The following is a 27408-nucleotide window of genomic DNA, read 5'->3' as shown; positions in this document are numbered from 1 at the left end:
AAGAAGATCAAAACTGACAGTGACTTGCATAACAAGAACAGAATTCATATACAAGGGTATAGATGTTTCTGAAAATTCCTTTACCCTACATGAGAGACCATCCAGTATCCTCAGCTTTAAGTCATTTCTGTGGAAAATGAGGGTGACAGATACATATGGATTTGGCTTGGGAAAAAAGGAGAAACAAACAAAAAAGTAAACACACTGAAAACCTCTGTCCTTTGTTAAAGAGGAGTACAAATATTTGCAAACCATTGCTCATTAAAATAAGATATTGTTATTATCTTATTCCCTCTTATACACACACACATCTAAGGTGCCCGATTTCTTCAAATACATGGCATCTTCATTAAGACAAATCCATATGCTAACTTTCAGGGCTGTAGTCTTTCCAATAAGTTACTTAGGAAGATCATCTCATTTGATCTGAGGCCCTTTAAGTTCAGCTGGGAGTAAGACAACTGTATGTTCCCTTTATGTTTACACCTTCAGGAAAAAAACGTTGACAGAACTTTCATCTGAGTGGCAAGAGTATCTCTCTCTCTCACACACACACACACACACACACACACGTGCTTCTCTTCAGGGATCCTAGCATCCAGAAACAAAAGGACAGTAAATGAGTAAGACAGCATGCTCTCTGGATTTACATCACAAGCACATTTTCACATGCAGAGACCATACTTTAATGTGTGTGTATCACTGCTTTATGAATTTTGACATTAAGAAATACACAGATTTCATGCAGAAAATTCACAATTCATGTGGGAAAAATAAAAATAAAACAGAATGAGAAAAAAACCTACTGTAAGAGTTCACTTCTTTCATTTTGAGTAGACACTCCCAGCTTTCACAAACCAGCTTTAGGAATCATAGGCCTGTTGCCAAAAGCGCTGAAATGAACATAACAGTAAGCCTTGCTAAAGGCCTCCACTCTTTGCAGGGTTTTGTAGGACACAAAGTTTGTGTGGGACATTTAACTACCACAGCATCATTTTTTGCTTCTGAAAGAAATGAAGCTATGCTTCTCCAAATAATAAAAACGGATCCTTTTTATATTATTGCGAGAGAAAAAAAAAGTAGAACTACCATACTAAACTGTAAAAGTATGTGATGTATGTAAGTGCAAGATGCCACTTCACTACACACTGGAAGATAATAAATAATACTGCAATTTCAAAGTAATAAATCAGGGACGGTTGCTGAGAAGACATACAGTATGACAGCAAGCACTAAAAACAGTTCCAGGGAGACCAAATTCTAAAACTCATCAAATGAAAGTCTTTTCACCACAATGATCACAGAATATAGTGGATAAGCCAAAAGTGTGTTTTCTGGTGCTGGATTTATCAGGAAGACAACTTTTCTTCTTCCTCCAGTGTTACCGACTCCTATTTATCTGAATCATCAGAACAAAAGCAAGATAAAAAGAGGTACTCTAAGGCAGTACCTCAACAAAAAGGCCATTTGGAAAAAACCCTCATGCTACCTGTGTGTATTCAAAGTTCTAGCACATAAACTGTCATGAATTTCTAGTTGACAAGTTCTATTTCAAAACCAGGCTCCCTATGAGTTGTTTGGGAACAAAAATCTTAAAAGTGTAATTGACACATAGGTTTATAAGTAGTTATACTCAAGAATATATTCCTTTCTAAAAAGATGAACAAAATTCCAATTTTACTCTAGTTGAATGCGTGTGTGCTATTTCTCAGATTTACAGTCAGTGCTGAAATTGATACAACTGATTTGCAACAAAGTAAATCAAATTACACATATTAAAATGGCATGTTTACAGGGGAAACACCAAACACCCCTCATTCCATTCCAGCTTTTCTGCTCAGTTTCTGCCCACTGTTTATATTCTCTAGTAGCAATTCTGAGTATTGACTATAAATTCTGGCTAACAGGCAGGGATTTTATTCTCCAAGAACAAAAAAAAAGTAAAAGAAAAAAGAGAACCATAGAACAAAAGAAGCCAACACTTAAGCATGAAGAACACCAACTTCAGGAGGTAAATATAATACCCATCTCCTGTTGCAACAATCTAGGTAAATCCCACCAAGAAACATATATCCTCCAATAAATTATGAACTACCTATCCCCTGAGGCTGAAAGAATGTCTCTCACAAAAACTGCATAGAACAGTTAATCTCAACAGCCAAGTGGATGATAGGGTGTATGCTCACAGGCAAGCTAACACCAGAATAAACAGAATAGCTGAAGTATTACTTAGCAATATGACTGACCTCACAAAACTGTACTATTCCAGAAAAAGCAAGTTAGGCAAAGGTGGTTACTGGGCGAAAATTACTTCAACCATTTGTGTAATCCAAACTACAGGCAAAAGCAAGCTTTCCCAGCTCTGCATCCACTCAAAGGTCTTCCGAGATTAATTCAACCACTGTCCTAAACCAGATGTTTCCAAATAATAGTACGCATGCTGTTTGTGGTACAGTAAGACTTTATAATATACACAAAGAAATTGGACCTATGGCCTTGTACTTAGTTAAAAATATCACAGAATCACAGAAACCTAAGGGTCGGAAGGGACCTCAAAAGATCTAGTCCAACCCTCCTGCAAAAGCAGGGTAACCTAGAGTACATCACACAGGAACTTGTCCAGGAGGGCCTTGAATATCTCCAACGTAGGAGACTCCACAACCCCCCTGGGCAACCTGTTCCAGTGATCTGTCACTCTCACAGTAAAGAAATTTTTCCTGATGTTCACATGGAACCTCCTATGCTCCAGTTTAGACCCATTGCCCCTTGTCCTATCACTGGACATCACTGAAAAAAACCTAGCGCCATCATCCTGACACTCACCCTTTACATATTTGTAAACATTGATGAGGTCACCCCTCAGTCTCCTCTTCTCCAAGCTAAAGAGTCCCAGCTCCCTCAGCCTCTCCTCATAAGAGAGATGTTCCACTCCCTTAATCATCTTTGTAGCCCTGCGCTGGACTCTTTCAAGCAATTCCCTCTCCTTCCTGAACTGTGGGGCCCAGAATTGGACACAATATTCCAGATGCAGCCTCACCAAGGCAGAGTAGAGGGGGAGGAGAACCTCTCTTGACCTACTAAATCAACAGCTCTTGACCTACTATATCAACAGCTTTTGGGCAACCAACATGATTTTAGCCACCAAGGTCTCAGTGTGCCAAACAAGAACCGAGAATTCTTCCTAGATTCTTCATAACTACTCCACTATGACAACAACCTCAGGTTAAAGAACCACCGCAAGGCCCACAGAATTAATCTTATTATGAGACACTTTCTAACAAAGACAGCATCTCTCAGCTACACACAGGTTGGAACCAGGAAAATGGCTGTAAGAAAGCACCCTCTGGAGATAATATGCTCTCAATAATTCAATGAGTAGCTTAGCCTTTATATTCTTAAGGCATGATACAAAAAACTGAATCTACCAAAACAAATCTATTCAAAGAAATCAACCTAAAAATCCAGTATAAACATGTTAACTCATGTCCACCAGCTACAAAGCTGACCATCAGCAAAGAAACTATACACACCTCAAACAATTTAACTTAAACATTCCCTAAACAATTTTTAACATAGACACAAGACTTAGCCTAAAATCTTAATTTTTACATTTAAGTCCTATTTCTTTATTTTCATGGGTTTAATGTTAATTTTTGATGTGTTTAATGTACTCTTAGGATCTTGCATATTAGTTAAGGGATTAAGCTATGAACAATAATTCAACTTGTTATGTTGACAAATCAGTGAGTTAAATGAACAGCTGATTCTGAATTGAAGATTTTTTCAGGCACATTGCCATTCTTAAAACATGCCTAGGACATTCTATCAACAACTACATCTGTGATTAGATGTCAAATTCACAGATACAAAACAAGTACTCTCCAAGAAATGACTGAGTCATTTTGCTCATAGAAATCTGCAGTACTGATCACTACACCAAAGTAGCTTCCATTTGCTACACCGATTCACAATTTAGAGCACCATCTCAAAAACCTGAAGTGACAGTATAAAACAAGTTGCTAAATTTGTGAAGCATTCTACCTACAGAGTCAAAACTCTACTTCCACCCTCAATTAAGTTTACTGTTACTGTAAGAGGTGGCCTACTGTGAATGTATGTGGAATAATCCATCGTAAAATGAAATTAAATCTGGTTTGAGATTCAGCATTACGTCTTGTAACAAAACAGCAAAACCTAGACTAAATTAGTGAACGCGAGTACGGCAGCCGAAATGACCGAGCTTCCAAAAGGGCTGAGCATTATTAAAGTTTTTCCTTATTATGCTCTTAGGCACAATCTGATTAGTTCCAATAGCTGCCCAGCAGGAAAAGCCAACCATTCATTCCACAGTAATATGCATATTAACGTATCTCTTTTGTTTTCAGTGATTTCAGAGCCAGGTAGCACGCAGCACTATAGCATGAATTTGTATATTTTGATTTATATGATATTGAGTATTTCAGACACAAACCACATCAGAAATTCCTGATCATCACGAAGTAAGTTACTAGCTTAAAACCTTATCTGATGGATAAATTTGTTCCACCCACTAGTATACAAGAAAAACACAAGAACTAGGAGGGGGAAAAAATCCATTGTGCATAACTTCAATTAGATGGGGTTTTGTTAGAGGCCGTGAATACCAAAAAGTAATTTTCGTTGCTCCCTAGCTCAGGAAACTCAGTAGCTGGTAGTGTACGCTATGCTGAACTTCAAACTTCAGAAGCTGCTCAAAACAGCTTCTGAAAGACTTCACTATCACTTATAAGAATTCTTCTGACATTATCTGACATTAGAAAATAAATAAGAAGGTCAGTTCTACCATTTTGTCTAGCCCTATGTTAGATACAATTTTGACTCACACAGAACCCCCCCACACACACTAAATATTGTGAAAAGTTTCAAGGCCGGAAGTAAAATTTTCAACCAAATACTGAATTATAGTCTCATACATCAAATAATTTAAAAGTTATTATCAAAGCTTATCATTAATATGGAAACATCTAAATCCCCTGGATTTTAATTCCACAAAGGTAAATTCGCTTCTTAAGGAGCCTTGACTATTCTTCCAGTTCCTTAACATAGGAAAGCTTTGGAGAGAACCTTATTCCTTGAGTACTACAAAGCTTTCTGTCACTGGATAGCAGAATAAATTCTGCTTCTACCTCTAACCTTTACTTCTTATCTTTGCTCAAGAATTTAGGTATTTCAAATACAAACCAAATTAATTTTATTTCTTGGCCATTCTCAGGCCATGTCAGTATCATTCACATCACTTAGCTGGAAGGAAACTGAGTCACTCATTGCAGCAGAAGTCACTCATTGACAACTATTCTACAGACCAGAAACCAAACCACAAGCCAAATCTCACAGTTCAGTGGCCCTCTAAGAGCACATTATTAAGAGTGCAGAATATATGCATTACAAAAAACACTAAAGCACTAATAATACCAGTTTAGATAGCATTACAAAGCGAGAACAGGATTTCAAGTCAACATACCCTTTTAGAAAATTGCCTAGGCAGCTTGAAAGAAGACACCACTGTTTCCCATACAGCATTGCTCTAAATAGCAAAAAACTTTTATTCAGATTGCTCATTTTGGAGATAACTCCTAAAGTTAGTAGAAAGAATGATGATACAACTCATCTTTTATGGAAGTCATGAACATTGTGAATCGGCATCCTGTCATCTGTATACTGCAGTAGTAGAAGACAGACCATTGGAATGCTTTGTGTCCTTTCTATTTTTTTATTTACACTCTTTGAATAATATTTTTTCCCTTCATTATGATCAAAATGCACACTTTCGCCTCTAGGAGCCCACCCTCACAAGCACCCTTGAAAGGAAAAATCACAACAGAAACAAAATAGACCCTATTGCTGTCCGTTGCTGCTATTGTTTAGTACTTCACAGATTCAACCAGGCTTGGCAGAAGTAACTTCCTGAGACTCTGAAATCAGAGACAGGTTAAAAACGAAAAGACAGAAGTCCAGCTAAGCATCATATGTAAAGGTGCTGCAAAGGTCAAAGTCTAACACAATGTACTTCAATGCAACACAGATGGGAAGCAGTAAAGTTAAATCATATGGTCATTTGTAAGACTGACTTCTCACTTCCAGTATTCACGCTTTCTGTTGGATTTCCATTGACAAAGGTCGATTCACCAGTGGAAAATACTAATGCGTAACCAGAATACTGGTTTTGAGGTTACATGGGAAACAGGGATGGGGACCAAAACAGAAGTTATTACTTTGTTTATACCTTTAAATGTGCTACAACAAATAGGTTTGAAAAGTCCCTAGTGGAAATGAGGGTGAAAATTACACGGCAGGGGTTAAAACGAAGAGGGAAAGTAATCTCAAAGTGAAAAAGACATATAATATCCCATTCTGAAAAGCACTGAGGAAGATCCTGACTCAAAAGAAAAAGGAACGAAAAAGGGAAAAAAAAAGTCAATTTGCTTGATAAAGCACAGAAAAAACACTACAATTATTTGACTTTGGAACATCAGCAATAATCAAAGCAGAAACACACATCACATTAATAGAGCCAGCAATTATTGCACAATGTGAGAAAAATGTATTTCAATACTGACAGCTGATGACTCAGAATTCACTCCTTTTACCAATGTTTCTTTTTGTTTCTTTAAAATTGTCTGAAATGCTCTTTGCTACATCTCCCAGCTTCAAAAGCTCTACAGGACTTCCGTGTTCAGAGCAATTATATTTCTGGGCTAGAGAATATAAATTACTTTGCAATAAACTTTGGAATGAAAATAACCATACTAATGCACTCAAGTGCCACAACCCATGACTGACATTTGATTTACATGTATTCCTTGATAGCTAAAAGAATGTCATTTTGGATTTGCCTTTTTCTCCTCCTGAAAAGAAGCAAAATACTACATACAGTGTATTCATAGTAAAAACAACTACAATTACTTGAATCTCTCACTAAATTCCAGTCTTTGAAAGTTAAAAGTAAAATTAAATTCAGAACACAGTATCATTATAAAAGCTTCTTTGATATTGTGTGCTTTATGAAAAATAAATCCAAACTGCATCTCCTGTATGCAAAGCATAGCTTCAAAATTGGAAATCTTCATCCCTTCCAAAAACAGAGGTCACAGAAAAGTGACCTAGACAAAAGAAAAATCTGACAGTTTTATGAATATTATCACTGACATTTTCGTTTTCTTCACTGAACATTTTAAAATATGTTTGTTAGGGTTTTTTTGCCCCATACATATGTGAAAAAGCATTATTCATGAATAACTTGGAATTTTTAATAATAATAATCAGAATAACTATAGGATTTACAGGCAGTCTACTGGAAACCTAATTCAAGGTTTTTCGTGATAAGTCATCCAAATTACAAGAAAAATATGTATTCCTTCATCCATTACCATAACTAAAAGAAGAAGAAAAAATATCCTCACAGAATGATTCTGAAACTAGAATTACTTTGGAGACAAAAATTTTTTTACATTCTATGCAGCAATAATTTGGACACAAAATAATGGCCTTTAAATGTAATACGTTTTACGCTTGGCTGGTGATAGCTCTTGCTACCTTTAATAATAATGTTCTTTTTTAGTTATAAACGAGTTTAGTCACAAACTTTCTAACTGAGAAAATTACCAAAACAATAAAAACCTGTTGGATACATTGGTGATAATCACAAAACCAAAGGCAGTTTCACTAACATAGTTCATAAACAAATGGTCTGAATGTCAGAAGCCTATGTCAGGTCATTCTTTAAAGAATAAAAATAAATAAAAATAAAATAGGGGCCAAAGAGAAGCAGCTTTATTTATAGATCCTGACAGTGAATATATAAAAATAATGTACCAGCACAGTGGCAGCAAACTCTCAGGGTATTTTGAAAAGGCTCCCATCTCTTTCCTCTCGGACATACAAAACACCAAGTCTTTAAAATATTATATATTTTGAGACACTGAAGATTATGGGTGCAGTATAATTTGACCTAAGTGCACTGTTAGCAGCCTGCCAGAATAAAAGATGCTCCGCACCATATAAACCTGCTAAATATATGTAAATACATAGCCTAAGCCACAATTGATACTTCTACTGCAGCTGAGAAAAAAGTTGCAGAAGAGGGAATTTGCTAGCACTGCTCTCACCTATCAGATCCAGGGAAAAATTAACAGCCAGAAACCTGAAGGACTTATTTGATGACTAAGGGGTGGGGACCTGCTCCATGCAAAGCAGTCAGGAGAGATGAACTCGCAACACCACAGGAGCGAGAGAGACAGAGCAATACAATGACTTATCAGAGTCAAGAACAGGCTTTTACACCACTTGCTAGACAGCTACAAGTTCAGTGTGAGTCCTGCTAGATTTGGGAGCAAACAATGGTTCCTTGTTGGAATGACACACAGGTGAGGGAAGTGTAGTAACAACGGCAAACAGGAACATGCAATGAAGTCTGAGGCCCACAGAATTCTTGCAAGTTGTCTGCAAATCATCATCAAGTGGTGAAAGCTGAATCACTTGCTCTTCATCTTTACACTTTTCATTACGCTGTAAGGCATTAAGGGTGTCTCAATACATTAGGAAAGAGCTGTGATGTCTTCCTCTTCACCTGAGTACTTCAGTGGCAAATCTGCAGCTCATCTCTATATGCAGATTTCAAAATTGTTCTTACTTTAAAAATTGTATCTCTGGGTAAAAAACTCATCAGGAGCTGCTTTATATTGATAAAAGCATTTACTCCTCAAAAATGCTAATAAATTTATTTAGTTTCAGTACTGTGAAGGTATTGATTTTCCAAAGGCTGAATTTCAAAGTTAGATTGTCCCGAGGAAAGCTAATGGTAACTGCAAAAATTAAGATGTCCATTTAGAATTCTTTTACTTACATATATTTTTAGATATAGCCCCCAGAAAGAGTGTGAAGTATGTGGAGACAGTGCACATTCTACTTTCCTAACTCATATTAGTTTTCAGAGTAGAGACATAACACAAGAAACCTCAATGCAACTGTAACAGCAGCATACTCTGTAGTGATATCCTATTAAAACTGTTGTCCTTCTGCTTGCATCTTGTAGAAAGGAGAAAGTAGAGGAAGTCAAATCAAATATAAATAATAGTTTCTTACCCTCTGAAAGCGAGAAAGATTTTATGGCAAGTATAACAAGGAAAAGTTCAAGACTCAAGGCAGCTAATACAGAAATCAAATGAAGCCTTGACAAAGCAACCAGTAAAACTCAATCACAGCTTCAGTTTTAACATGCAGAGATCTTCCCAGAGAATTTCACTGTCTGTCCTCAAAATGTTTAGCCAATAATTTCTGCAACTAACTGGTGGGGAAAAAAAAAAAGATAAAATCTCATCTTCAATGATTCTTCAGCATTTTTGGAAGTATTTTTAACTGTTGACATTCACACGTTTCATAAACCCTCATCAGTCTTTAATTCTCTTAAGTCAGACTTCAGCTTGTAACACTGATTTGTTTCTTTCCTCCAAGTAGCTCACACAGCTATCTGAAACCAAATAAGCACACTGAAAAAAAAACCCATGCTCCAGGTAACCATGACCAGCATCTAAACCTACAGAAAAGGACAAAAAAGAATCTTTAAGTATACTGCGGCTTATGTAAAAGCTTCAAAGACCTCCAGAAAGTTCAGTTAATGAGTGAGCTTACTTTAAAAGTTGTAACACACAAATGACAAAAGGAAAACACTACTTCTGCTATTCATCTTTCATCTGTACACAACTCATATTGCTGACATTAGTAAAGTTTGGCAACCTGTGAAGTTTTTAAAAGCACTCATATGAGTTAACTGCTTTTGAATGTCACATTAATACTTTTCTATACATTTGCCTCAGAGGTGCATTACATTGCCATGGCATAGTAAACATACAATGTCATCATTCACATGAGGATACTTCGATGTCACTGCTTAAGAATACAACACACTTTTTGCAACTTTGCTTGACATTGCATATTTGCAGTTCCAGTATCATGCATACAAGCAAAACAAAGTTGTTTATTGAGATATATGGGGAGTTTGTTACTGCTTTTATTGTGGTTTACTGTTATCAATTGTGTAATTGACCATTTCTTTACATATAAATGAAACTAAAGTTTTAACTTTATGTATTTTGAGAAAAGATTAATTTCCAAGTGTTGTCTACACACTTGGTTTCCAGAGGACTAGTAAACAAATACTTAGTCTACTATGTTCAGAAAACATCACCACATCTGTGTTAACTAGCATACTGATCTGTCTGGACATCAGCAAAAGATAATATTCATATAAAATAGACAAAGTGAAGATCTCCATTTGACAGATTTGTGCCTTCCAGCTTGAGTCTATCATCCTTCCCACACAGAGACATGCTAAGTTATACATTATTGTTTCATGACAGCTAGTGTGAAAATCAGAGCCTTGAATGCAAAAAGATACACCGACTTGTCCCTCACCCTAACTTACTGAACTTACCATGCCTAGAAGCAAGACTTTCCTCTAGTCTTCAGTCAATCCCCCAAAGCAATGTCAGGATAACGGGACCTGACAGTTTTTACAGTAATAATGCCATAAACCACCCTAAAGGAGCCTTGTATCAACAGCAAGAAGCAATTACCTTGACTCTTGACTCACTACCACCAGTCAGTAGTAGAGTTTTATCTACTTAGAGACACTAACTCACAGATGTAAGAATGCAAATCAGATATTTTTCCTTTAAAAAGTAGCTGCAGTGACTTTTTCAAGACACAGCTCACAGATGCCCACTTATCTGTGCAGGTCTCTCTAAACAAATTACTACTGAGCAGTATTTTAATTCTAGTACAAAACAATCACATAAGGAGCATATACTTTGATATTTTGTAAAGTAAAAAAGGGGGGCGAATGGGAGTGGCTTTTTAAGAAGGTGCATGCTAAACTACATCATCAAATAATGGAAATAGTCTTATGCTAAGATGATGTGAAGAAGATTTTTGAGGTAAGAGAGCTATATAAAGGAAACAGGATTTGGGTTGGGTATTTTTAATTCCTTATGTTCCTGAAGTCAAAAATTGTTAAGTGAGAAGAAAATATATTTCACTAGATGTCCAAGGATAATGTCAAATGTGAGGGATAAGAATTCTACCTACAAATACTGATAGTTTCTGCCTCAGTCCACCTTTCAAGTTTTTCTGTAATTATTAATAGAAACCAAGATCAAAATGAAAGTTATTTGTCCCTTTACTATATCTGCAGGTGAGCTTTTCAAGATTTTAGGATGTCTCTTAGCATTCATAAGCATTCCTCAAGTTTCTGTATCTCATTTTTGGCTTATTTCAGGTCATACCATAGTTTCCATAACCCCAAAACTACCTGACCTAGACAAGAGAAATGGTAGTAGGGAGACAATTACTTTTCACCTAAATTGAAAGCTGGATTAACTCCCTATTCCACTCTATTTGAACTATTCCTTATTACTTCAATGTATCTCCCATGTCATAAGGAAACTGATAATGAGAAAATTCTGCACTTCTTTGATATTAGAATTTATTTAACATTAAGAACTTTTACAATGTGCAATACTAACAGATTTTTCCCTCCCTTCTCTCAAGGACAACATAAGGAGTTACCTAAATATATCCTGTCCTAAATCATGAGAACTGTTCATTAAAATATTAACTTCTGAAAATATATTTACTTCTACAGAATTAAATTCTAGAGTAAATGACACTTACTTATGAATTTAACTCCAATACTGCGGCATCCAAGTTATTACTTAACCTGAAACCAACTGACCTCAGGTTTCTGGAACAAAAGGATTCTTCTACTGGTCAGAGTTTTAAAGAGCCAGCATCTGAAGCTCTACATAACAGTACTAAGGACAACATTAACTAAATCACATAATCAGTGGGAAGTGTTGTGCAAATAGTTTTAGACTCTGTGAGGCTCAATCTTTCAAATATTTGAGACTTTTTACTAATACCTGAACTACAGCTGGAGACTAAGTTTTAAATGCCCTGTTGTGTAGCACATTACTACCTCATGAGAGAATAAAAAAGCCCCTAAATTACTGGAAAGGTAGGTGCATCAAGATTTAACAGAAATCTGCAATGGGACTTCAACATCTACAATCCTATATTCAGGGAAATAAGTTTTACGAACAGCATCCGTTTGTGAAGTTGGCCATCTCAGTAAGTGGTATTTGTATATCTTCACAGCACTGCTGAAATTCTTGACACTTCAGATAGTAATTATCCACACCTTGGTGGAAAAGGCAAAGAGAGAGAACCACTCATGAAAAAACTGAAGCTATGTTAAAACATAAAAAAAAAGAAATACATTGACCTTGTAGTAGTAACAGAGAAAGGAAAAGATGTTTCAGTGCTGACCTAATCCCCACTGCCACTGTGGGCTTGGGGGGGAGCACTCAGCATCATTCAAAAGACAGCCTGTCTGTCCTAGAAAACCTCTCTCTTCTAAAGGGCAGCTAAAAGTTACCTTAGAAAGGCAACATGTCCAACTCTCCATATTTATTAAATTACAAGCACTAGAGGGTGACCTTAGAGCTTGACTGGAGTACAACTCCAGAGGAAAAAAAAATTCCTAAACCTATTTTTGAACTCCCTAAATCTATTATGTTGCCCATCTACGCTGGCACATGAAATGGGAAAGATACAGTACTGTTCCACAAATTTGTGAAGTATAATCCATATAAGCCATTACAATGAAGATGGAAGTTAACCTGTCCCACAAAGTTATGCTGAATTAAATCCCAATGCTAATTCAGTTAAAGGACTGTGATGTAAGAGAGACAAGCCATTCCCCCATTCAAGCAAACACTCAAAATCTCTTTCTAAGCTACGTGTCCATGGGAGGAAAAGCAAAATAAACCCCAACACTCAAATGTTTTTTTAACATGCATCTTATGTTCACCTTGTATGTACATTACTGTTGTCTTATCAAGAAGCCAAGAAATTTCCTACCTGAATCATGTATTTTCCTGAGTATATAAAAGTCAGTAAAATTAAAATTCCTGGGATCTTGACCACCCATCTTTTATAATTCAGCCAGATGTCCCTTACACAGTTAACACAAAGAGTTGCTAATAAAAATTAAGAAGTGCAAGAATATTTTCCTACTAGTAGGCTCCCACAAATTCACAAAGTTATTTTTGATAACAGGAGAATGATGAAGTTGGAATTTACCTCATCTTATTTGTGTCTAATTGCAATATTCAGTGAGACCTGACAATATTAATAAATGTCTCTTTAGATGTAGAAAAAACTCTGTCTTGTCAGTTCTTTTCACAGAGGGCAGATGTTGATAACAACAACCCCAGGCTTCTTGTGGCCTACTTAAAGGGCCAATATGCCACTTCATTGTCCTCCCATGTTGCTGAAGCCTAGACAGACAAATTACCCACAGTAATTTCAGTATGACTGACTGTGCGATGCTCCCCCATTCAAACATGGTATGAGAGTAAAAGTGAGGGTGGATGCTTCATCTTCCATTTAAAGGCATGAAAGCATAAAAAGAGGACAGAAGATATGAAGTTCAAGCAGCTGATCCTTGGGACAGTGAAAATGATCTGGGATCACCTGCGTTAAGAAAACAGCTCTGTGTCTCTGTGCACTGAGGCTGCACAGACATTAGCCATGCTTTCTTCCTTTCTATGTACTGAACCACTCGGTATTGATGCAACATTAAAACACAAACAGGTCATAGAAAGCCTTGTTTTCCTCCTCCACTGTTAGTGGTTTTGACTATAATATTTGTGCCACTTTACAATATTATTATCAACAACGATTTCACTACTCTTTCTCATTCAGATTTAACTACAAATCTAGTCTCACTCTACAATTTTGATTTAACTACCTTCCTAGCTTTCATTTTACGTGAAATATATTTCCTTCCATTCTTGATTTTCACAAAGAGTTCTACTAGTTACTTGATCCAGAATTATCATGAGGATCAGAAAGAAACTATTTGCAGAAGCAGGCTTGAAATATGATGACTTGTGATCCCCATCTTCCATGGGTCATGGAATTGATAGACTGTACCAAAAAGAAGGGGAAAGCTTCTACTGAAACACATCACAAGTGATGATCTAGATTAGCAAGAGATAACTCTTCCTCAGAGGCAAGACTGATGTGTTGCGAGACTGAGTAAGAATCTATTTTGTCAGATTACAGAGGTATAAAGTGACAACTACAAAAAGATTATTATATTATTCTAGAAGGAATGCACCAAGTGCTTCTTATAAGTAAATACAAGAAAATTACTGTAATAGGTAATAGAACAGTAAAACCAATCTAATTTCCCCCCAAACTGCAACAAATTCAAGCAATAACCTCGTAGTACACAGGATAAGCTCACAGAAGAAACCGCTCTGCTCCTGTAAGCATAGAGTTCTGCTTTCACTCAAGTTGACTGCTAATTGGGTACTGTTGCACCTATGCAACATCTTCTGTATATGCTATACCTTGTTGTCAAGCAACTCTAAGTAACCAGTAAAAAGAATATACATGAAATCTTTTGGAAATATGCGTGTACAGTGCTCTGACCTGGAATTCTATTCAAAACCTGCTCTGAGACAGCTACTCCTTTTCATATCTAAGAGACCAAAGAGATGCTTCATGTGAAAATCTTCATAGTCAAACCAGAACTTACAAGTCTCACAGGCCTCTCAGTGCATTAATGAAGTTATACTAATTATTAGCTTGCCTTGAAGTCAAATGTAAGTGCACTGAGTGTGATTAACAACAGTATTTTTAACAATGTGGTGGTATTGTCAGACACAAATGGCCATTTTACGTCAACATGTAAGCAACATGAACACCCTGAAGAGGTGAACAAAGACCTGCAGGCTTAGCTACCTACCAGGGTTAAATCAGAGCATTAGTATTTGTAGATATCTATGATAACACTGCTTTCCTTATAATTTGTCTTCCACGTAACTTGCAACTAAGTCTCATGAGAAGAAATGCATATATTAGATAAAACTGTAGTCTTTTTAGAGTTCATGCATTTCAAACAGTGTATATTTGAATCACAGACAACTGGAAAGTTCTAAAGTTGCAGCACCAAGAACCAGTTACAAATAAATAAGTTAATTTCCACTGAGGTGCATTTTCAGAAAATGAAAGCAAACAAAAAGTACCTGGATGCTGATTTGTGTGGTAATTAGAAGCTCTCTCTTTCAGTAAAAGAAGTCAAATCCCATATTAGGAAACTTCCAAATAATACTGAACCAAAACACAGTAATACCTTTTTTTACAACATTTTGCTTTGTTTTTTTTTTCTATTTGAAAAAGATTTGTAGAAAGAGACAGGGGATTAGAGTTAATATGGAAGTCTGTCATGTAGTTAAAAGTCTTTATTATTATCTACTTTGCAAGTGAAACTGAACACAACTATTGTATGCAACCTTTTCTGATACTTTGAGAGAGGCAGTAAGGTAAGTGTAACAAAGTGGGGAAATGCTGTAAAACACATGAATATTACCTTCCCAACGAGATACAGAGTTGCTGAAAATGTGTGAAAAACCTATGTTCAGCTGAGCCTGTAGTGAGTTTATTCTTTCTTATAAATATAGCAAAAAAAATCTCATCTTCTGACAAAATAGTTCTGGCTTCACACAGACGATAAGCACATTTTATATTTCACTTTATAAAAAAAGTTTATCTAACTGAAGAACTCTCCATTGCACAGCTTCTCAATTTGCTGTTACTGTCTCTAAAACATAGAGCAGCACGTTCTCCTCTGTTGCTGCACACATGCTAAAACATCAGCCTTTGTGCTTCTACAAAGTGACTTCCACATCTCATGTCCCACTCCTCTGCCATCCTTCAAGGATGCTGCCCTGCCCATCATCTTCTTATCTGGTCCTTCCCAAAATTCCCCACAACACTGTTGTATCAGCCATGCTAGACTTATCCTGTCCAGAAGGCGTAACAGTTTTGTGTGCTGCAGTTTCCCCACTTTTCTATCTGCTGGTTATAAAAGGAAGGAAAAGGTCAACACATATCAGAAGCCAGAAGACATTAGTATCTTCAGAGCATACCCTAAAAAAATAGCACAGGATAATGCCCAAGAGCAGCGTCTGGGGAGAAAAGACAAGCAATACAATTCTCGCGTGCCTATCATCGTTCCTCTTAGTTTCAGTATTACCCAGGAAAGAATTCTCAGGCATCACCACTCTTCCCATCCTTTTTCATCTCCCTATCCTTCCCCAGTGATGGATAGGCCTTTATATATGCTACGTTCCCTGCCTGCTCACCAGAATTTAGAACTTCTCTCTCCCTCTCCTTGTATTATCACTTTTGGTATTAACATTGTAAAAACTACCAATGGAATAACAACTGGACATTACGATTCCAAGCAGTGTTTAGCCATCATAAACTGCTTCTTGGTTTTACAAATACTTTCCAAAGCATGTGAAATTGCTGGTTTATTTAAAGGCAGTAGATGCATAACTCAAAAAGTAGCTGACCAACAGGCATGCAAGAGAAGGATGTGATTAATTCATTTAGAAGAACTGTCTGTACGGCTGTGACTTTACATGTTATTTTTGTTGCAGCACACCTAGCACAAGAACTCGGAAGTTCCAGTCATACCAGAGGGTGTTCATCCCATCACCTTTCCTTCCCTTACACGGCAAAAGCAGTTTTTCAAAGACACTTGAATAAACATGCAACTGTGTTTCTTATTTCTTTCTTTTCCCCTAATTCAAATATCAATTTTATTTTTTAAAGTTATTTGAACATCTCTTGATGAAAGCTGGTGCTCTGGCACATCATCTCATCTCACATGAGATCCTCAGACAAGGCCTTACACCCTACACCACTTCTGGTACAGAGCTGTAGCTTGCATTTTACATGTGCTCCCACTGGTGCAATACAAATATGCTATCATTCTGCTGATCTGTTACATTCTGCTTCTGAACACACAGTCCAAAAATAAACCCACTGCTATCACGGTGAACTGAAAACTGTTGCTCACTGAATCCCAGGGACTCCTTATTTTGCTGGGGGTTTTTTGATCTTTCCCTAGAATAACAGCACATTTCTCTCATGTATTAACTAACATATCTCTTTCAGACCATGTATCATTTTGCCACATTTTGCCTGTAGCCCTAGCTTTTTTATTATTTTCCACCCCTACTGTTATTTAATATGCTGTTTTTCATTCCCATATTCTCAATTAAATATGGAAGACTGCCTCCTACTGGGAGCTTCTGGTTAGTTACCTAACAAAAACAAAAACCAAACCACCACAACACACACTGCCTGCACTAAGGACACCCTAGAAATTTAAGAGCATTAAAGATCTTACTAAAAGCCCTCAAAATTTATAGTAAATTTTTGAAAAGTTTTAATTGCTTGACTACCCTGCAAGCAGACAGATGGATGTGGGGATTTATTTTTTTTTTTTTTTTAGAGCTAACCAGAACTGCCCCATGGGATGCAGTTTACTGAAAGAGACTTTTATGTCTTTGTCACTAGTTAGAATCCACAAGGTCACAACTCTTTCAGGTTGTAAGCAATTTAAAAGAGGTAACATAAGGCAGTGCCTTATTTTTATTAAATTGCTAGTAAGTACTGATATCAGTGAATAGTAGCTGTCAAGTCAATCAAGCAGTATACTGTCCTATAGTCTACATTCTTCCAGTCAGTAACAAGGGTGTCAAATTGGTAGCTGAGCAGCCAAACCACCCAATAGTTCCCAATTTCAAACCAAGGAAGTGAAGATTTCAGCTTCCCACGTAATAACCCAGCATTTTCAGGGTAAGTTCCTTTCTTGTTCTAAACTCTCTACTTGTGTAAACTCAAAAGAAAGTAATCTTTATTTAGCAGTCACACACTCTTGCATACCTCGGGTTCACACATTACTCTTTTGTTCCCTAATTGCAGTTCTCCTGTTATTTGCTAGGAAGGGTAAAAGAAGCAAGAATATGAAAGACCTGCTCTTTCAAGGCCATTGGCGCCGCTATCCTTGTATTCATGTGTATCTTGGACTTCCTCCAGACCAGATATTTTGCCTACCCAAACATTACAAAGCTGTTTAGGCACATGGACTCTATTTCATTCTGGAATGGCTCATCAGTACACAGATGAGCATCACATCTCATATGCTTCTGCGCTAAGTTCTACTGCCCAAATCCAGAAGTCATGGAAGAAGGAAACACAAACAATGCAAAATGTTGCCACACTTGCCACTGCCATGTTGTGGCAATAAGAACACATTCTTAATGGTCTAAGATGACTGTTAGCCCAAGCTCACAAACACTCTGAATGCTGGTGGAGAGTTCATGCATGTTTCAGGGTACTGTTACACAGACAGAGACACCTTCCCACTAATGAAGATATGACGCCCTAGAATGGATTCAAGGGTATAGATTAACACTTTGAGACATGCACCTGCAGCGTACCACTAATGCGGTAGACAGCTTTGTGTTTCTAGTGGTTCATGAGACTTGCAACATTTCTGGGAAGGCAGTAATGCAGAAAGTAACATACAAGAATGGAAGAAACCTACCTTAAGTAATTCATAATGTTGAATACCATTCACACCAATATCAGGGTCGATGGCAGAGGGGACAGAATAGCGAGAATTAATTGCTGTGTTTTCAGGGATAGAGATGTTAATGACTGTTGAGGGAAAGAGAGGGGCATTGTCATTTATATCCTCTATTAGGAATCTGATCTTAACCAGTCTGAAGACTTCATCAGGCAAAACAGCAACCTCCACCTCGTAAAAGCAGCGATTCTCACTAAAGATGCCAGAGCACAACTTCTCTCGGTCTATGCGGTTTGCAGCTGTGAAAATCTCACCGGTGTTCTCCTCCACCCGTACCAATGGCACATCCCCAGTCTTATACACAAGCTTGAACTGCAGGGGTGAAGACAGGGGCACATCTGGGTCCAGTGTTAGGTTAAGATCCTTGAGCAAATTGCCAATGAGGACATTTTCAGGCAGTTCTTCCCGCACGGTATAATTCTTCTCCTGTGCGCCAGATTGCAATACAATACAGGCTAATAAGACTGCCAAGAGGTAGGTTCCAGACAGCAAGTCCATCTCCAGAATGACTAATGAGTATTCGTGCAGAACACCAAGAGCAGCTGGAAAAAGGAATAGAAAGAAAAATTGTTTAAAATTTATGGAATATTGTGTTCAAGTGATGGAGGCATGAAAGCAGTACTTCCCCAACAGCAAATAACCTGACCTGTTTGAAACCCTATTAGTAAAGTAATATTTGATTTAACAACCATTCTTAATATGTATAAAATTTCTTGCATTTTTTTACTTAAAACTGGTTAAGAAGAATATCAGAACTGGATCACACTGAATGCACAAAGAAATAGAAAAAAAACTATTTCTAGCATGACACTTTCTTTGCTTTGCACCTTAAGAAAACCTCTTCCTTTATGACATCTGCCACATGGTCTTCAATTTTTTGTTTCCAAAGAAAAAAGTAGGTAAGAAGTTTGCGAACAACCATCTGCTGAAAACCCGATCTTTTTATACCTCATGCTCAGAGACAGAAAACCAAAAAACACTTTCACCCAAGTACTGCACCGACAAAATTATAGAATGTTTGCTAACAACAAAGAAATAGGGCTATTTTTAATACAGGAACTTAAAATGACAAGGAAAAAAGTTATCTAAATGGAGTCTGGTGAACTTTAGCTGACAATGGGTGAAAAACCTAACACAGGGACACTAATCCAGTAGTCTCTTTCTTTCAGATGACAAGATCCCATTCGATCTTTAGAAGTAAACATAAATACTAGTGCTCAATTTACTGAAATTTGGATTTTGTGCACAAATTCCAGAACAAAAGGAGAACAATAAAACACTGAAGTCTTTGATGTAGAACTGAAAGATTTTTTTCCCAGCAGGAAGTGTAAACTTGTAACTCTTGTTCCCCCACTGCCCACCATATTGACAATCTCTACCTGGAAACTTGTCATTAATTTCCAAAACAAAAGATTTCCTTCCTTCCAATTGCATGTGTGTGTGTGTCAGGTGGAGGAAGGGGAAGAGGAAACAGACTGCAGCAGTTATTTCCCAAAGTACTCTGAGATCAGAGATACCTCTGAAGTGAGATACACATTAGTTCTGGCCTGAAGAAAATTTTGTACTTTTCAACCTAATTTCTGAATCACAGTATAATCTTCTCTCAAGATAGTTAACAACCTCAAGAATTACAGAGTCATATAGGGTGGAACAGAACTTTAAGATCAAGTCCAACTGCTCACCAGCACTGCCAAATCCACTACTAAACCATGTCACCAAGGGCCTCATCTACAGGGGTTTTGAGCACATCCAGGAACAATGATTCCACCGCTGCCTTGGGCAGCCTGTTCCAGTGCCTGACTATGCTTTCAGTGAAGAAACTTTTCCAATATTCAACCTAAACCTTCCCTGTCACAGCTTGTGGCCGTTACCTCTTGTTCTGTCACTTGTTAACTTGTCACTTGGGAGAAGTGACCAGCCAAGAAAGAAAAAAGTAGAAAGAAAAATAAGTAGACTGAGATGACTTAGAGGTACATACATCCCTCTATGTAACTATAGCCTTCAGGTGAAAACTTTTAGAGAAAAACCACACTATTGAACTCCATGTATAGAAAATGCTGCCTCGCCTAATCTTTACATAATTCTGCCTTTCCAGGATTTCAGATAATCCAGGATATCATTACTGCAAGGTAGATGTTCAAGAGTTGCACCACAAATTCATTTTTTAGTTAATGAAATTTTAGCTGCTACCAGTTTAGCATCTGCTTCAAATCCACATTCTCTTCATTGCGCAGGTAAAACTGTAATTCTTTGCCTGTCTTTTCCGATTTTATTCTCCCTGTCATAGCATAGATTGATTTACTCCTGCAGATCAAGTTGCAGCGGTTGAAGAAATCACTGAAGCCAGTAATTATCCTCACCTGTTAGTTACTGCCTTTCAGCACTACTATTTTCAGGGCAATTTAAATTAAATCATTTGACTTTGCAGTGAAACACATTAGGAACAATTAATGTTGCTATTCCATTTAAACTCTGCAACCTGCTTTTGATTGGGAATAAGTAACAGATAAAGAACAATCCAAATAGATCTGCAAAGGTGTATCTTTCCACATCAGCATGATTTAACTGTAAAGCATTTTCTGGTTTTATGATTATACAAAAGGAGCAACATGAAATAAAAATCCAATCCTGCAAGTCTTCACTTATGAAAAAAGGTATTGCTCACTGGAGTAGTTAAATTAACCTGAATGAGACTGCTGACATGGGTGAGAAAGGAATATGCAGTTTATGTGGCAAAGTTACTGCATTACATGCAGTATTTCAGTAATTCATTGACTTACTTGCAGTACTTTAGTAATTCGGTATAAGGCACAATACAACACTATACAGACACTCAGAAGTGAAGAAAGAGTGACTATAAACACATTTTATAAATACATTATACTAACCTCTTAACACGTAAATAAGGAAGTCACAAGCAGATAATGATTATCATTAAAAACATGGTGAAATAGTACAAATATATTGACTATGCCTACAAGGATGCTGAGGAGGGACTCTTCATTAGGGTCCACAGTGACAGGGCCAACGGTAATGGGTTTAATCTTAAACTGTGGAAGTTCAGGTTAGATGTAAGGAAGAGGCTCTTTACTGTGATGGTGGTGAGGTACTGGAACAAGTTGCCCAAGGAAGCTGTGAACACTCCATCCTTGTCAGTGCTCAAGGCCAGGCTGAATGGAGTCTTGGGTGACATGGGTTAGTGCGTGGTGTCCCTGTTCACCGCAGGGCGTTCGGAACTAGATGATCTTACGGTCCTTTCCAACCCTAACTATTCTATGATCCTTTATTAAATGCTGTATTTCTGTAAATACATCTCCAGCAATTGTCACTCCACCAAAGCGCCCCTGTACACAGAACCTGCAGAAAGCAAAGTACCTCTTTGTATCCACTATTATTAGAACAAATGTTTACTCTGTTTCCATGCAAAACACCAATAATAATGAAGAGTTCATATTTCTACATTCCCCTCAAAATAAGAGTTTCAGAATGCTAGCATGTTCCATGTATACTGGAACACACTATTATGTCACTTTTTCATCTCTACCAAAAGTTAAAACTAAACTAGAAACAACCAAAGAGGGGACCAACCAAAAGTAAACACACAAAAACCTCTTCACAACCTGATGTTTACAGTTTATTATTTTCAACTTCTAGTTCGAGGGGAGATAAATAAAAAAAAAAATTTATACATAAATATGAACCAAATTCCAGTCCCTATCCCAAATTCCTCTGTGACAGTATTAACAAAAGTGTTCCCTATAAAATATGATAAAAAAAATTATATACTCCTGTATATCCACCCTCCAAATAAATAATCTTACACTATTAAAAAAGCCTTTTGATTACTAATCAGGTTATTAGTGCTATACTGCTTCTCTCTAGTTCTCTCAGTCACACAAATATTTATTTTACCTATCAAGTTTTACAAAGCGATTTGAGAATTAGTATAGAAATCAAACAGTCAAAAGAGTTCATGACAAACTCTTCCGAATCAGTTCTGAAAGTTGTGATAGTACTTGCAGATCATTTATATTACAAATAACCTCAAAGAATTCCTATACCCCAGTTTCTAAAGATTATAAAATAACAGCAGCAGGACTCTTAGGAGGTTTCTCAGGGAAAGTGCAGGGTGAAACTTCTTAGCATTACATTACTATGCATATTTTTATTTCTTTTTTACATGAAAAATGTTTGAACCAATCTATTAAAACTTTTTGAGTAATACTAAATACATTAAAACATAGAAATAATAGAACACCATGTTAGATAAATATTAACATGATGACTTTCTATAAAGTCTTTCACTGCCATAGATTTGCCTGAACTACAAAAGTGTATAGACATAAAATAGGTAGCGTTACAAGTTTTAACAGAAAACTGGTCTCAAAGTAGAAAAAGAAACTACAATGACTTACAACTCTTAAACTTCTGTAGAATCCACTATTTTAAAATGATCTTTACTTGACTTTCTCAGCCATCCTCGGAACAGTTCTGAACCTCTAAAACCTAACCTAGACATTTAAGGAGGGGAAAAAGAAAACAAAAAACACAAAACACCTAACAGAATTCAAGTTTTCTGCTTACATACACAGTGGAATACATTACCCCATGGGGAAAGTGTTGTTTTGAAAGCAAACTATTCATACAGTCATCACTGTATGTTGCCTGTCACTTGTGGCCATAGCAAAGGAATACTATGGCAACAGCAATATAAAGAGCATGAGGTCCTTTCTCTCAACAAAACATTATCACTAAAGACACCTACAAAAATCAAAGTATTTCTAATGACATACACTATTTTTGTGTGTCATATGTCTTATGTCATAGATACACATAACAAAACAGGAAAGCAATATAAACACAAGCTCCAAACCAAAAGGCAAGGCAAACAGAAAATGGAAATGGCAGTCAGACAAAAGTGTACATTAACAGAAATTGTCAGGAGAGCATGTGAATGGTAACAGATGGTGGTACAAGTTAGAGATTAACTCAGACAAAATAAAAATACAAGAAGGAAAAAAGAATGGAACTGGGTAGAAAGGCAGTCACAGCAAAGTGTGGAAACAGGCTTTCTTGATGACTGGGGTGGAGTTAAAAAAGTATAAAAGGCTGAAGAGAGTAGTCCAAGGGCCTCTAATTAGCTCCAGCACTAACACTTTGAAGGCAATAAAAAAATAAGAAGAATAAACAAAATCGTTTAACAGAAGGTAACATGAATCTTGCCAAGCCATTTTCCCAGCTTTCAAAAGAATGCTTTGACACCTGTACTGCTGACTTCAGTAACTAGTCAGACAAACGGTCCAGATGGACAGGATGGAGAGTAGGAGCGGAAAAAACTTGACATTTGCTCCCTTTTGTCTATCTATGAACTTAAATGTACCTGCTCTTCTGTCCAATATACTAAATATAAATGGCACAGTTTAAATATTATCATTGTTCGTTATTATCTTCATTTAGCAATTGTCAGATCATACCTTGAACAGTAGACAGAGTATTAATATTTTAACTACTTAATGGAGTATGATGCGAAGAATCTAAATCTGTTCTAGGCTCTATTTGGTCCCACCTGAGTCAGAATTCCTGTAGCTTATTACAAGACTCAACTGCTATTTCTTACTTAAAAGGATCACAGAAAAGCAGTACGTGTGGTAAAGAGTTCAGGTACTCACTCCAGAAGAAAAAGCACTATTTCTTGATACCAGGGTTCATCGACAGTAAGAATGAGTTAACACATACCTTGTTTCATTTAAGGAAGTGGCTCATTTTGATGGTGGTTAAGTTTTGATCAAAAAGGCAGAGGCTTAGAAACATACAGAACTACTGCCTGACAAGGTTTCCCTTCCTCACCCACCCCTCTTTTTGAGGTCAGGCATAAATGATAACAACAAACCTGAACTCATTTTCACACTCCATAATGTTTCAAGCATAAGTTATTTTGCAGCCATGAGTATTTATCCACAGTATCCATTCCCTAACATGGTATATTTTATGATCATATCCCAAGACCTACCTCAAAGAGAAACAGACAATTTGCTATGCTATCAAGGCTTTCAAATTCGCTCCCTCAAATGATTTTACTCTAAATCTACTAAGGGGCTGATTTATTCTTTGATTTATTTTTTATTAGCATGATGGTACCGACTTCAATGAGGTTTCTTTAATTTGATTTTTTCTTCCAGTGATGAACAAAATGAAACTGGAAACTTATCACAAGGACAAAACATCACTCCACATCCATTTAAGTCCACAAAAGAATAAAGTAAGTGTGAGTCACAACTTGCTTACAGTTGCATGCTCTCCTGATTCAGAGTCTTTGCTTCTTTAGAGAATTTTTATAGTTGGTTATTTTTTTATTTTCCATCACTTGAGGAAATAAAAAGTTAATGACCAAAAGGCAGATTCTTGCAGCCACAGGAAGCAGCAGCCAAGGTGTGAGAAACAAGCAAATGGTAAATTCTTACTGAAACATAATACCGTGTTCCTGATACTAATCTGCAAATACCAGGCGGAATGTTCATTAAAACTTGTATCAAGACACTGGAAACAGTGAACAGAACTATAAATACACAACAGGCAATGAGCATTCTGAATGGACAAATTGAACTCAATCACATTGATGCATGGCATAAAGGGTAATTTCTTTTAATTGTTTTAAATGAATCCTTATGAAGCTGATGTCTCATTTTTATTAAAATAGTATGCACAGCCCAGTTTGGAAAAATGCATCTAGCAACTACTCAGCAAATATTTTAAAAATATCTAGTAACTTATTCCAGAAAACTGTGAGAATATGGAGCAAATTTACTAACATATCAGTAACACTAGAAAACAGCCCTGCTGTTAGTAGTCAAAGAGGTCTGCACTAGAGATGCATAGAAAGCTAAAGGCTGAGAACAGGAATCTTGGAAAAGAGGTGAACATATCCCCCTGAAAAGCATGGCTATTCCCATTTTCTTAGAAAGAAATACTGGGATACCTCAGAAACAAAACAAGCAAATGAAACAAACAACAAATCCTCCATAAAGCTACTTAAATTTACAACTCCAAAGCTAATGCAACAATGCTCTACACATTCAAATATATATTTACTACAATTCAATCACTGACTTTCAAAAGCACTATGAAAGAGTCAAGTTATTAATGGTATGATTCATAATGTCATTCTCTTACCATTTCATTTGTGTGTTTGCACATGTGAATATATTTTACAAATCAAGTGAGAATTGCTCTAGTTTTGGTCCCTGAAAAATCTGTTCATGCCTCAAATCTAAAAATTAAATCTCTGCTAAAGCAAACAAAAGAAAAGTCAGCCATGAACCTTGCAGGAGAACACATTATCGCAGTAAGAAATTATGTGAAATCACATATGTGAACTTTGGATGTATTTCAACTTAAAACATATTTATTTATTTATTTATTTATTTAAAAAGTAAAGCTCATGTAAATCTGATTTGAGTCAGTTGGGTCAAATCCTTTCAAATGTCAATTGTCAGGATTACCCGTTTCATACATAATGCATTTTGCTTTACTGCCTCACTGCTGGTTAATAGCTTTCATTATTGAATAATACAAAAATACATTTCACAGTGTCCAGTAAACAATTCAAGTATTTGTGAATTAGGATAGGAATACTGTCCACAGCTGAATGATGTTGTCTGTTACTAAATACAACTCTGACTAGAGTCCAGTCATACGCATAACATCCTACAGCAGCAGAAATCAGCTGCCTTCTATCCAACCCTTCAAAGCAGAGGTAACTACACTTACACTTCTCACTTAATCAAAACTTCCATTTGTAAGAAAATAGTTCCCAAAACTTACAGAAAACAAACAAGAAAAGCAACATACACTGCCATTTTTTTCTTTTTAAAAAGTCTTGATTTAAATATATCTATATATTGTAACTCATGTTAAACCCAAGATATCAGGATGCATGGATCTTATATATCAGGATTCACACACTTTAAGTGATACCAGAACCTTACTTTTTTTCTATACATTTCTCTCTCAGTCATGTAAATCTTTATATTTCCATCAGTTTCTCCCTGCCTCAGCATAACATACCCAGAGAAGGCCAAGTGTCCTGTGAAATTACTTTCACAAGCTTTTATAACAAGTTCTTACAGTATTCCAAGTCTAAAAGGAAAAGAGTAGCTGAACTTAAGGATAATTCTTGCTTAGTGAATTATCAGCATGCCTACATAAGACAGGTCCAGGAGATTATAGCACCAATGTTTAATACATGGGTTTGTATTTGTTTACTCCGACCTCCCATCAGGCTGTCTGGAAATAGACACTGTGCTCCATTTCTCATGTTCTAAAATTCATGAAGGATCATGTTAAAGCACACAGAATTCATACACTTACATGGTCCTTAATTTCAATAACAAGGAGTGGAACAGATTAGTTATTTAATGATTAGCTGGTTATTTTCTTGCTCCTTGGTAAAATGGGAAGAATACAGTGCAGGCAGTTCTACATTTATCCTCGAAAACACTTCACAGAAGCTAAATGTTTCCTATTCAATTTATTTCCTTCCAAAGTTTATACAGTACAGCAAAAATGAAATCTTAGCAGCACAGTCTCCGCGTCTTAAGATCACTAACAGTGCGTTTTTCATCCAGTAGCAGCACAGCTACTCATTTTCACATAAGATTTCTTGCTCTTCTTAAAGTTAGCTTAAATGTAAATGAGATTGAAACTAGAAGCTACTGGTCAAGAGCTTAAAATGTAAGTACATAATAAAAGAGGCTTTCTATACTTTAGCATGTGCCTCACTAACTAACAGCCCCATCATCATGTTAGCCCAAAGTTGTCACATGTAACATATGGATACAATATATATGAATATGCATTTA

General features: G+C 36.6%; 1 protein-coding gene across 6 annotated transcripts in view; it reads right to left on the bottom strand.

Moving 5' to 3' along the window:
* PCDH11X (protocadherin 11 X-linked) overlaps positions 1 to 27408 on the bottom strand; it is a 491394-nt gene that overhangs the window by 423432 nt on the left and 40554 nt on the right. For 5 of the 6 annotated variants that reach the window (XM_061446153.1, XM_061446156.1, XM_061446157.1 and 2 more), the window contains exon 2: positions 18509 to 19092. In XM_061446153.1, coding sequence (XP_061302137.1) covers positions 18509 to 19048 — 540 coding nt within the window. In that variant the 5' untranslated portion in view covers positions 19049 to 19092. Of the gene's footprint in view, positions 1 to 18508; positions 19093 to 22965; positions 23084 to 27408 lie in introns of those variants that run through there. The other variant, XM_061446154.1, reaches the window with a different exon arrangement.

The sequence above is a fragment of the Pezoporus flaviventris genome, unplaced genomic scaffold, assembly GCF_033815535.1.
Source record: "Pezoporus flaviventris isolate CSIRO_AGI_PZ_B2104156 unplaced genomic scaffold, CSIRO_AGI_Pfla_v1 ptg000005l, whole genome shotgun sequence".
Classification (NCBI taxonomy): Eukaryota; Metazoa; Chordata; class Aves; order Psittaciformes; family Psittacidae; genus Pezoporus; species Pezoporus flaviventris.
This window is presented reverse-complemented; position numbering and strand designations above follow the sequence as displayed.